The sequence below is a fragment of the Microcaecilia unicolor genome, chromosome 1, assembly GCF_901765095.1.
Source record: "Microcaecilia unicolor chromosome 1, aMicUni1.1, whole genome shotgun sequence".
Classification (NCBI taxonomy): Eukaryota; Metazoa; Chordata; class Amphibia; order Gymnophiona; family Siphonopidae; genus Microcaecilia; species Microcaecilia unicolor.
Window position 1 is genome coordinate 649,617,944 of NC_044031.1, and position 12,645 is coordinate 649,630,588.

Below are 12,645 nucleotides of genomic sequence, written 5' to 3' on the forward strand. Positions count from 1 at the left end.
ATCCCTGAGGCACTCCACTACTCACCTTTCCCTCCTCCGAGCGAACTCCATTCACCACCACCCTCTGTCGTCTGTCCGTCAACCAGTTCCTAATCCAGTTCACCACTTTGGGACCTATCTTCAGCCCATCTAGTTTATTTAAGAGCCTCCTGTGAGGAACCGTGTCAAAAGCTTTGCTAAAATCTAAGTAGATTACGTCTATAGCACGTCGATGATTCAATTCTCCAGTTACCCAATCAAAGAATTCAATGAGATTCGTTTGGCACAATTTCCCTCTGGTAAAACCATGTTGTCTCGGATCTTGCAGCTTGTTGGCTTCTAGGAAATTCACTATCCTTTCCTTCAGCATGGCTTCCATTACTTTTCCAATAACCGAAGTGAGGCTTACCGGCTTGTAGTTTCCAGCTTCTTCCCTATCACCACTTTTGTGAAGAGGTACCACCTCCGCCGTTCTCCAGTCCCTCGGAACCTCTCCCGTCTCCAAGGATTTATTAAACAAATCTTTAAGAGGACCCGCCAGGACCTCTCTGAGCTCCCTCAATATTCTGGGTTGGATCCTGTCCAATCCCATGGCTTTGTCCACCTTTAGCTTTCCAAGTTGTTGATACACACTCTCTTCCGTAAACAGTGCTATATCCATTCCATTCTCAGGTGTACTTTTGCCAGTCCCTCGCGGTCCTTCTCCAGGATTTTCTTCAGTGAAAACAGAACAAAAGTATCTATTTAGGAAATTGGCTTTTTCTTCATCATTATCTACATAGCGGTTTGCTGTATCTTTTAGTCTCACAATTCCCTTTTTAGTCATTCTTCTTTCACTAATATACCTGAAGAAATTTTTGTCGCCCCTCCTTACATTTCTAGCCATTTGTTCTTCCGCTTGCGCCTTCGCCAGACGTACCTCTCTCTTGGCTTCTTTCAGTTTCATCCGGTATTCCTCCCCGTGTTCCTCTTCTTGAGATTTTCTATATTTCTGGAACGCCAACTCTTTAGCCTTTATTTTCTCAGCCACTTGCTTGGAGAACCATATTGGTTTCCTTTTCCTCTTGCTTTTATTTACTCTCCTTACATAAAGGTCTGTGGCCCTATTTATTACTTCTTTCAGCCTGGACCACTGCCCTTCCACTTCATGTTCGTCCTCCCAGCCCATCATCTCCTTCCTCAGGTATTCCCCCATTTTACTGAAGTCAGCACGCTTGAAATTCAGGACTTTGAGTTTAGAGTGACCGCCCTCCACTTCAGCTGTTATATCAAACCAAACCGTTTGATGGTCACTGCTTCCCAGGTGTGCACACACTATCCCCATTTGTGAGCACCAGATCCAGCATCGCTCCCTCCCTCGTGGGTTCCGTCACCATCTGTCTGAGCAGAGCACTTTGGAAAGCATCCACGATCTCTCTACTTCTTTCCGATTTGGCAGACGGAACCTTCCAATCTACATCCGGCAGACTGAAATCTCCCATCAACAGAACCTCTTTTTTCTTTCCTAATTTTTGAATATCTGCGATCAGATCTTTATCTAGTTCCTCTAATTGTGTGGGGGGTCTGTAGACAACACCCACGTGGACAGAGGTTCTATCCTCTCTTTTTAAGGTGATCCATATTGTTTCTTCTTTTCCCCAGGTCCCTGTCATTTCAGTTGCCATGATATCATTCCTCACATACAGAGCTACTCCTCCACCTTTACGACCCTCTCTATCCTTCCTAAATAGATTATAGCCTGGTATGCTTGCATCCCATTCGTGGGAACCGTTGAGCCATGTCTCTGTGATTGCAACAACATCTAAGTCTGCCTCCAACATCAGGGCTTGAAGGTCATGAACTTTATTGCTTAGACTACAAGCATTTGTGGCCATCGCTTTCCATCTATATTTCTTGGTATGTGTTTCAACATTAGTGATTTGGGGGTGTCTTTTCACTTTGGGTACCTTCATGTCTTTTTGTTCCAACTTTATTGCTTTTTCCTCTGCTTCAGTTCTATTTTCAGGAGCATTACAGTGCTGTAATGGAGCAAAAGAATTCTTTAGTGGCAACACTTGTGCGGGTGGATGCTTCTGTGTCACATGACGAAGTCTGCCTGAGCCTACTGTGAACCATCTGTTCTTATGTGGTTTTATTCTTTGAGGGAGTGGTGAGAAGCTATTTCTCTGTGCAGTCCTAGAAGCTGCTTTAATTGAATCCAATTCTTGGATTACTTTACTGAGCTCTTGTTTAAAACTAGATAGCTGAAGACAGATAGGGCAAGCTTTAAGTCTCCAGATGATTGGCCTTGAAACTAAAGTACCACAATTATTGCAGAGAATAAAAGTCATCCTGATTGGTTGAATTGGGTATGAACAGGTGTACTTAGTTGGGGTTAACAGTCTGTAAGACTGCCTGTGTATGATTGAGTAAAGTTAATGAGGTTTGGTTTGCCTATAAATGAGTGGAAAACCCTGGGGTGGGTGGGATTATAAGTCCCAAAGTGTCAGCTAACTACTGTTGTTAAGGCAATTCTCTGGATGGGACAAGAATTGGTACAGTCTGGTCAAAGAATTTTCAAATGATTTAACTTCCAAAATTGCCCTAGAATATAAAAAAAAAACTTTCCTTGTAATATAAATCCAGATATTCCCAATAATTATCTCAGTTTCAACAATGTAAAATGCACTTTAGAGCCTCAATACAATACAATGCAATGCAGCCTCCCTCTCTCTCAGAGCTTGGCAGGAAGAGAAAGAAAGAAAGAAAGAAAATAAGAGGTTTCACAGGGCAAAATTAAGCACTAAGCATTAAATTAAAGAGAATATCAGGTATCTCACCTATAGCCAGAAAGTTGAGACGTTTGGAATTTAAAAGGTCTGAATTTGTTTTACTTTGGAGGAGTTTGCTTCAGGTACAGACAGAGAGGTCAGCACCTGAGCAAAGTTACAAATGGTTTGACCCCTATTCAGAGCTCAACCCTTACCTCCTGTTGTGTAATGATTAAGTCCCAAAGTGTCAGCTAACTACTGTTGTTAAGGCAATTCTTTGGATGGGACCAGAATTGGTACAGTCTGGTCAAAGAATTTTCAAATGATTTAACTTCCAAAATTGCCCTCCTGCTGTGTAATGATTAAGTCCCAAAGTGTCAGCTAACTACTGTTGTTGGCCTCCACAGTTCATGGGACTCCCATGGCTTGTCTTCGCATGCGATCTGCTCAATGGACCCTAGCTTCCCAGTGGTTTCAGGCTGCTGGGGATCTAGAGGACGTGATCCACCTGTCCACGAGTTTTCTCGAATCCCTGCACTGGTGGACGATTTGGTCCAATTTGACTCTGGGACACCCTTTCCAAATTCCTCAGCCGCAAAATGTGCTGACTACGGATGCGTCTCTCCTGGAGTGGGGAGCTCATGTCGATGGGCTTCACACCCAGGGAAGCTGGTCCCTCCAGGAACAAGGTCTACAGATCAATCTCCTGGAGTTGCGAGTGGTCTGGAACGCTCTGAAGGCTTTCAGAGATCGGCTGTCCCACCAAATTATCCAAATTCAGACAGACAACCAGGTTGCCATGTATTACATCAACAAGCAGGGAGGCACCGGATCTCGCCCCCTGTGTCAGGAAGCCGTCAGCATGTGGTTGTGGGCTCGCCGTCACGGCATGTTTCTCCAAGCCACATATCTGGCAGGCGTAAACAACAGTCTGGCCGACAGGTTGAGCAGGATTATGCAACCTCACGAGTGGTCGCTCAACTCCAGAGTAGTGTGCCGGATCTTCCAAGTGTGGGGCACCCCCTTGGTAAATCTCTTCGCATCTCAAGCCAACCACAAGGTCCCTCAGTTCTGTTCCAGACTTCAGGCCCACGGCCGACTGGCATCGGATGCCTTCCTCCTGGATTGGGGGGAAGGCCTGCTGTATGCTTATCCTCCCATACCTCTGGTGGGGAAGACTTTGTTGAAACTCAAGCAAGACCGAGGCACCTTGATTCTGATTGCTCCCTTTTGGCCGTGTCAGATCTGGTTCCCTCTTCTTCTGGAATTGTCCTCCGAAGAACCGTGGAGATTGGAGTGTTTTCCAACCCTCATCACCCAGAACGAAGGGGCGCTTCTGCATCCCAACCTCCAGTCTCTGGCTCTCACGGCCTGGATGTTGAGAGCGTAGACTTTGCCTCTTTGGGTCTGTCGGAGGGTGTCTCCCGTGTCTTGCTTGCGTCCAGGAAAGATTCCACTAAGAGTAGTTACTTCTTTTTATGGAGGAGGTTTGCCGTCTGGTGTGACAGCAAGGCCTTAGATCCTCGCTCTTCTCCTACACAGACCCTGCTTGACTACCTTCTGCACTTGTCTGAGTCTGGTCTCAAGACCAACTCTGTAAGGGTTCACCTTAGCGCAATCAGTGCATACCATTACCGTGTGGAAGGTAAGCCGATCTCGGGACAGCCTTTAGTTGTTCGCTTTAGGAGAGGCTTGCTTTTGTCAAAGTCCCCCATCAAACCTCCTACAGTGTCATGGGATCTCAATGTCGTTCTCACCCAGCTGATGAAACCTCCTTTTGAGCCACTGGATTCCTGCCATCTGAAGTACTTGACCTGGAAGGTCATTTTCTTGGTGGCAGTAACTTCAGCTCGTAGAGTCAGTGAGCTTCAGGCCCTGGTAGCCCATGCTCCTTACACCAAATTTCATCATAATAGAGTAGTACTCCGCACTCACCCTAAGTTCTTGCCGAAGGTGGTGTCAGAGTTCCATCTGAACCAGTCAATTGTCTTGCCAACATTCTTTCCCCGTCCTCATTCCTGCCCTGCTGAACGTCAGTTGCACACATTGGACTGCAAAAGAGCATTGGCCTTCTATCTGGAGCGGACACAGCCCAACAGTCAGTCCGCCCAAATGTTTGTTTCTTTTGATCCCAACAGGAGGGGAGTGGCTGTGGGGAAACGCACCTTATCAAATTGGCTAGCAGACTGCATTTCCTTCACTTACGCCCAGGCTGGGCTGGCTCTTGAGGGTCATGTCACGGCTCATAGTGTTAGAGCCATGGCAGCGTCAGTGGCCCACTTGAAGTCAGCCACTATTGAAGAGATCTGCAAGGCTGCGACGTGGTCATCTGTCCACACATTCACATCTCATTACTGCCTGCAGCAGGATACCCGACGCAACAGTCGGTTCGGGCAGTCGGTGCTTCAGAATCTGTTTGGGGTTTAGAATCCAACTCCACCCCCCTAGGCCCATTTTTCATTCTGTTCCAGGCTACACTCTCAGTTAGTTGGATAAGCTGTTAGGTCAATCTCAGTTATGTCCTCGCCGTTGCGAGGCCCAATTGACCATGTTTGCTGTTTTGAGTGAGCCTGGGGGCTAGGGATATTCCATTAGTGAGAACAAGCAGCCTGCTTGTCCTCGGAGAAAGCGAATGCTACATACCTTTAGAAGGTATTCTCCGAGGACAGCAGGCTGATTGTTCTCACAAACCCACCCACCTCCCCTTTGGAGTTGTGTCTTCCCTTGTTTTTGTCTTGCTACATACGGGACTGACGAACACGAGCTGGTTTGGGCGGGAAGACGGTCGCGCATGCGCGTTGCGCAAGGGCACGCGAGGGCTAGCAAACATCTTTGCTAGTGAAGATTCCAATTGGAGGGGGTTCCGTGGACGTCACCCATCAGTGAGAACAATCAGCTTGCTGTCCTCGGAGAATACCTTCTACAGGTATGTAGCATTCGCTTTGAGCCCGTACAGTACACAGAGCACATCTTTAAAGTAAACTTAAACCATTCTCAGCCCTGCAGAACATCTCTTCAGTCTCCAAAACTTGCTTCTCTATTTCCAGTGAGAGGACTTACATCACACTGAAGGATAAACTGTTTTCCCCCACGAATCTTCAGCAGGATACATCTCTTTTCTTTAATGTGTGTCTCTTCCACAGTTTGGATCTCCTCCATGGTGAGTAAGCTTTGCTGAAAAACAGAAACAATGTTCCACAAGGTAAGTGAGAGAAGGAAGAACACTTTTGTAGAGTCTAAACTAATCTACACCCATATGGTTTTCAGGTCTCTTATCCAGCTTGTGCTCAAGAACATCAAGCACAGTCTCTTCACTCCTTGTCATCTGGCTCATCAGGTTACAAACAAGATCCACTGAATTCCATACCAGAATTCCAAACATGGGACATGTGAATGTGAGGCCTGTAACAGGAAGGTTTTTGAGCCAATGATGAAAGATCCCAGACTTAATTGAAGGGCGGCAGTTATAAATGGAGATACTCCCTGGAAACTCTCTGAAGCATTTTCCTTCCTTTACAGTCTTCTGTGCATATTTGAGAACTTTCTTGTATTTTGTTTAGTTGACAGTGTTGTCATCAGTTCTCAACTCATTACTATATAAAGTAGTACATGTGAGATGCTGACATTTGCCTCATGAACATGGGAGTCAGTTTGTGAGGGAGGAGCTGTGTTGAACTGGAGGGGGGAGGGCAGGCATAGTTTATAACAGAAAGTAAGGCTTACTGGAGATTCCCCCTCGCCTCTCCATTCCAGTCTATTGGGGAAGAGGTAGAAGTATCGTCTCTGCCACTGGATAAGGAAGGGGTTTCCCATTTTTGACATATAACCGTGCATTATACAGTCCTTCCCCAAAGCATAATCTAGAGAGAGAGAGAGGCAGGAGACAGAATAAAGAAATTCAGATAAAAGGGAAAAAAATTGAAGAGATCTATTAAAAACATCACAAATCAATTTATAAATAAACAATTCATAGCTGATCATAAAATGTTGAAAACACATCTTGTGGGGTAGGATGTCAGCAGAGGGTGTGATAAGGGTGCTGGTGTAGAACTGTTGCTGGACACAAAGTAGGGCTCAGTGTAGGAGTGCTGGCTGGATTTGGGGAAGGGTTTGGTATTCACCTTCTTCATGTCCTAGTTGTTTGTTTTTGGCCTTCTTCCGAGCTTCAAGTTTGTCTGTTTCGAGATTCACAGCTTCAAAGACGGTCTCTGCCACTTCTTGCTGCCATCGCTCTGATATCGTAAGCGGAAAGTTCCGATACAGTTCCTGATCGCTGTCTAATAACTGGGAAAAGTTAACGGGCAAGGGGGGGGGAGGTGTGAGTGTGGTGAGGAGATAGGGGAGTGAGAGCAAGAGGTAGGGGGAAAAAGACAAAGGAGAGTGAAATGAAGAGACAGGAAAAGAAACAAAAATTGAGGAGGTGACAGAATATAAAACACACATAGTGGCATTCATTAGCTTGATGTTTTCATCTCTGAAAGACATTTCTAAGAAAACATACCATAAAGTCCAGAACTTTGAGTCACTGAGCTCAGTAATAATGGGGAGTGAAGGTGAAGGGGTCTCAGCTCTACCCTGCACACTAGTGGATGTCAGGGGATAGTGGGAGAGACTATATGCCTTGACCTCTAAGAATAAGAAGATATGTTTTTACTTATCACATACCTTAATTCCTTTTGTGTCTTCCTCATCGAATGATCCAATGTCAAAAGCATCAGCAGCATTAACCTCTCCTCGTGGTGGGATCAATGGTGGGGGATACTAAAGTAGGAAGGAAGCTAGAGGTGAGAGGCGAAGGGGAGTGTGGAGGTAAGAACCCTGCAGACTTGAGAAAGACTAGAAACTTCAAATGCCCCTCCCTCCTTCTCCATTATGCTAGCCTCATAAAACATGCACCCAGAACAAGGTTACTTATCTTTAACCAGGATTCTCCATGGACAGGAGGATAAAATCACTCAGATATGGGTGTGTGACAGAACAGTGCATTATAAACCTGTAAAACTGCCTTTATTAACACTAGTGCATTTCTCTAGTTTGGCCAGCAGATGTGCATGTTTTTATGTTAAAGCTGTTATAGAAAAGTGCATGCCCTCTAGTATCACATAGTGAATAAGTAAATCTACAGTATAGTGCGCAGTACACTTTTAAAACTTGTTGACTGGGCTCTGATTGGCCTGGAATTTGAAATTACCCAGCAGTTATTGCTGGTTGTTGCTTCAGTCTTAGCCTAGAAGAAAAGAGAGACAGATGTCTCTGCTGAGGCTCAGTAAATTACATGTCCTGATCTTCCCTGGTACTGTTTAGACAGTATGCAAATGTTTACTTAGCATTATAACTAATTCATAATTCAGTTACCTGTTATTGTTTGCTGATTGCACAGTTTGTTTTTTGTTCATTGTTCCAGTGTGACAATAAACTTGTTTAGTTTGTTGACTCTGCCTGTCTGGACTGATAAAGAATCCTGGTGGTTTGTGTGTTGGGTCTGTGAGTGCCTTCTGGGAATTGTGGGACCACTGGGAGTATGGTTCGTGCTTAGCGCTATTCTATAAACCTCGCCTAAAGTTAGGCACAGTTTATAGACTACGTGTAGCATCCATTCCTGCGACTAAATTTAGTTATGACCTAAAAGCAAACAACTCATTTAGGTGCGGATCAGGCATATTCTATAACACTGCATGTACATTTTAGGAACGCCCATGAACCACCCATGCCCCCTTTAGAGATCCACGTGGTACAATTTACATGCATCACTTTATAGAATATGCTTAGAGAGTTATGCGCATAAATCCTAATTAAACTAGTGCTGTTAATTTCTTGTTAACATCCAGTTATTGGCGTGGACTGGCTTGTTAACTAATTAAGTTCCACGCACAAATCTGCTATGCATGATGATTTGTGCACGGAACTTTAGTTGCTGTTTTTAGAATCTGGGGGTATATGTAATTATGATATTTAACTCATTCTTGTGATCACGGCACCCTTTGTTGTGATATGTACATTGTTTATATTTCTATCTATTTCTCTCCTTAAGCGGTACATTTCTAACCTTTCATTTCATGGTTATTATTTTGTTAAATACTATTCAAAATGTCAATAAATCTTCTGAAATCACAAGCCAGACTGCAGTGGGTGTTAAAGAATCCAGTCAGTTGCTGAGGCAGGAAGATGCAGTGGAGGAGCTGTTTTTTCCTAGCCAGCATTCACAATTTAGTTAATTTACACCGGTAGATCCTCTGGAGAGATACCTCTGTGCTTGGCCAGGGACTGTGCTATCTCTCCTTCCCAGATGAAGATCTCAGAGTTAAAAGCATCCGGAGAGAGTTTTAATCACCAGTCCAGTGGGAACTAGTACATATTTTGCTGGTTAAAATTTCATTGTTCTTACTCAGGCTCTGCAAGAGTAAATGATTCTTGTTTCACCTGCAGCGTGGATACCGCTGTTTCCTGGCCCAGCACATTCCCAAGACTGCAGTGTAAGGGGTGAGGAGTGTTTGCGAGTTTTACACAGTTTAAGATCTCTGTATTTTGTTGCTATTACTACACTTATTCTTTTCAGTAGCCTAAGAGAGTTTGGTCTGGTTGCCTTTCTCCTTATGGTTTAAGTCCTGGGGTAGGGGTCTATTGTTAACATGTTCCCCTCCAGCAGGAACTCTGCATATCCTCATTCACTATGAAGCATCCTGAGGGGTGTCACAGGAAAATATGCTGACCTCACTGAACATCCTACAACCTCAGCTCCCTGGTACCAGTGAAAGCACAGATCCAAGTGAAGTGTTTCAGGTTGCAATTTAGTAAAAGGACAGTTAACGGACAAGTAAAAACCTCTGCAGGTTTTATTTTGCTTTGTAAGTCTGAACTCTTAACTTCCATTCTATCAGTTCCAGCTTTTGAGTTCTGCAGTTCTATGAAGTTAATCAAATCTGTGGTACAAAGCTGACCAACTGTGCTCAGCATCTTAGGAAAAAAAAAACTGCTTCTCTGTCTCACTTCCTAAAGGGAGAGGAAGCCCTAGTCGCTGCACAATGGCAAATCCTAGTAGCCAGATTAAGAACCCAAGATTTTAGGGTTCAAGAAAGAACCATGATGAATGGTCCCTGATCAAGGGTCACTACTGCACTGCACTCGGCAAGTTAGGCGTAGATAATAGGGGCTTATGACACCAGATATCAGCCCCGTAACCAACTGAACTGAGGCAAAAAAAAAAAAAAAAGACCCCTCTCTCATCTCCAAAATTCCCCAGCATCTCACCTTCTGTAGAAACACCATCTGCCAGTCCACTCCACGGAAGAATGGATCTTCTTTCACCTCCAAAGCTCTGCAACCAAAATGAGAAAGTGTTGTCAACTGCATACAATCCTGACAGAAACCACGTATTTTCCTGCTGTTTCTCATGTATCTCGTGACCAGATCAGAAACACCCATGACTAACTTTCAGAATGTCTGCAGTACTTGCAAGCAGGATGTTCTAGCAGGGTGCTTGCACGCTATTATTTATTTTTTTTTTTTTAATGGAAAACACTGGTGGTCTCAATATTTTATTTGTATTTATTTTCAGGAATTTATATCCTGCTTTAAAATCAAAGTGGGTTACAGTACAAAACACTCATAATACCAAAAAAATGCAACATTGTACAGGTATGAATTTTCCCACCAGGAAGTGTGCACAGAGTTTATTTTTAACTCCCCAAGTGTAATTTGCCAGCGTGGCCCTTGTCTCTGTGGTAGCTCCTTTTCCCTCCGCCCACACTAAAACGTGTGCAGTGTCCCATGCTGGGGGGAGCTGAGGCTGTGGAGATACTTTCAGATCTGTTTACCTGCGAAAAATCATTCTCAAAACTACCCCTAACATAATGGAGGAAATGACATCACTGGGGTGGACGGTTGCTCCTGTGTAAAGCTCCATTGGGGGCGTACTAATTTTGAGCTGTAAATCACTTTTGGTGTTTTTCTCTTGGTGCTATTCCCTTGCTGGGAGCTGTTATGACGTCCCGGAGGAAGCTGGAGTCTTATAAGTATACTGGCAACAAAGTGGCAGCTGAAGCGCTGAAACTTGTGAGCCTAGGACCTCAGAGCAAGATGGCAACAGCTGTGGGGCCCAACTTATTTGAAAAGGAGCATGATGTGAATGGCGGAGGTGTCAGTTTGGAGGTTTCCACAGTGCTGGCGATCCTGGAGGCTCTGCGGAAGGAAGTTTGGTCAGCGAGAGTGGATATCAGGGGTGCTGTGGCGGAAATTAAAAAAGAATCTGTCTGATCTTGGTAAACAGAAAGATGAGAAGTCATGCATGGAGGCGCGTTGGACGAGCAAATGGAACATAACCAACAAAAGCTGAATCAAACATATAAACGGCAAGTGACCAACTCACCTGCAAATGCGCAGTAGAGTCGGAACGCTGAGAGTGTAGAAGTCCAAGCCCCGCCTCCACCAGCAGTACAGCCCAATAGGGAGGAGGGCTTGGACATGGGCGTGGAAATAGGAGGAGGAGGGAGCTGGGAGGGAGCGGAACGGAGGGAAACAGACTCTAGGGGGAGGGCAGGGGAGAGAGCAGGGTTGGTGGACGGGGGGAGGCCATAGGAAAACAAAAAACTAGCCCGTTGTTACGGGCTTAACGGCTAGTATGGACATAACTGAGGAATTGCAGAACCACTCCCGGCAGTGTAACTTGAGAGGATCCACAGCATTCCAGAGGAGGTAGCCTTTCAAGATATCAAGCAGGTGGCACTGGAGATTTGCTGGGATCTGCTGAAGAGGGCTCGCAGTAGGGACGATTCGGGCCCTCCAATGCTGCTTGAACGGGCTCGCAGAGCACTTGGATGCAAGATGGACAATAAACACAGGGCTATTGTTATCTGTCTCAATAGATTTGCTATCAAAGATGAAATTTTCCAGTATGCATGAAAGCCTAAGGACTACCAGTGGAAAGGAGTGTAGATGGAGCTATTTCAAGATCTGTTCCTGGTGACCCTCACGAGGAGGGATTTTCAAGAAGTCACCTGGTACCTGCAGGATGAGGGCTATAAATACCAGTGGCTTTCCCCCATTTGCTTTGACCTTTACCACTGGTAATACTACTAAGCTCGTTCAGGATCTGGCGGAGGCTTGGAAGGTATTGGTGGCCTTAAAAGCTGATAATCTGCCTGAAGATGCTTGTAAGCTGAATCAGTCTGCAGGTTCCACCAGGCTCCCTTCCCATTGGCAGTGGGTGCGAGGGGCTCAGCAGCAGCGACGTGCTACTGGATCCAGTGTGGATGGAGATGCTAAATGAGGCGTGGTGGTGTCCGCTTGCCTTATCTTTCTTTACATTTGAGATGCTGGAGGATTCAAGGCCCAGGTCTGAGTATGGGGGGTGTGCACGAAGTGTGTGGGGTTTCAGTGGGAAAGGAGAGGGATGGTTGGAAGGGTTTTGCACTGGTGTAGTCTTTCTATTCTGGTGTTCACTTATCCTAGTAGTGCCTGACTGCTATGTTTCAGCTGCGAAAAGGAGGAGGAAAGAGAGGGGCGTAGGTGTCAGAAAGGGAGATTTTAATTGTAAATTGGTATCCTTTAATGTACAGGGTCTTAACTCTCCCCATAAACGGAGGTGCTTTTTAAAGAACAGCTGAGATTACAATGTGATATTGCATTGATTCAGGAAACTCACTTATTTTTTATTTTTTGTTACATTTGTACCCCACGCTTTCCCACTCATGGCAGGCTCAATGCGGCAGGCAATGGAGGGTTAAGTGACTTGCCCAGAGTCACAAGGAGCTGCCTGTGCCGGGAATTGAACTCAGTTCCTCAGTTCCCCAGGACCAAAGTCCACCACCCTAACCACTAGGCCACTCCTCCACTTAGAACGTATGAGTCTTTATAGTCCGATTCCCACTTTCCTCAGATCTATTTTAGTTCCTATATCAGGGCAAACACCACAGCGGGG

At 45.3% G+C, this 12,645-nt stretch overlaps 1 protein-coding gene across 1 annotated transcript in view; it reads right to left on the minus strand.

The window, feature by feature from the left end:
- Positions 1-12,645, minus strand: part of GRK2 (G protein-coupled receptor kinase 2) — a 158,920-nt gene that overhangs the window by 10,361 nt on the left and 135,914 nt on the right. Inside the window, exons 16-20 of the mRNA XM_030185800.1 lie at positions 9,978-10,044; positions 7,395-7,490; positions 6,851-7,013; positions 6,453-6,589; positions 5,790-5,903 (exon numbers count right to left, since the gene is read on the minus strand). Coding sequence (XP_030041660.1) covers positions 5,790-5,903; positions 6,453-6,589; positions 6,851-7,013; positions 7,395-7,490; positions 9,978-10,044 — 577 coding nt within the window. The remainder of the gene's footprint in view (positions 1-5,789; positions 5,904-6,452; positions 6,590-6,850; positions 7,014-7,394; positions 7,491-9,977; positions 10,045-12,645) is intronic.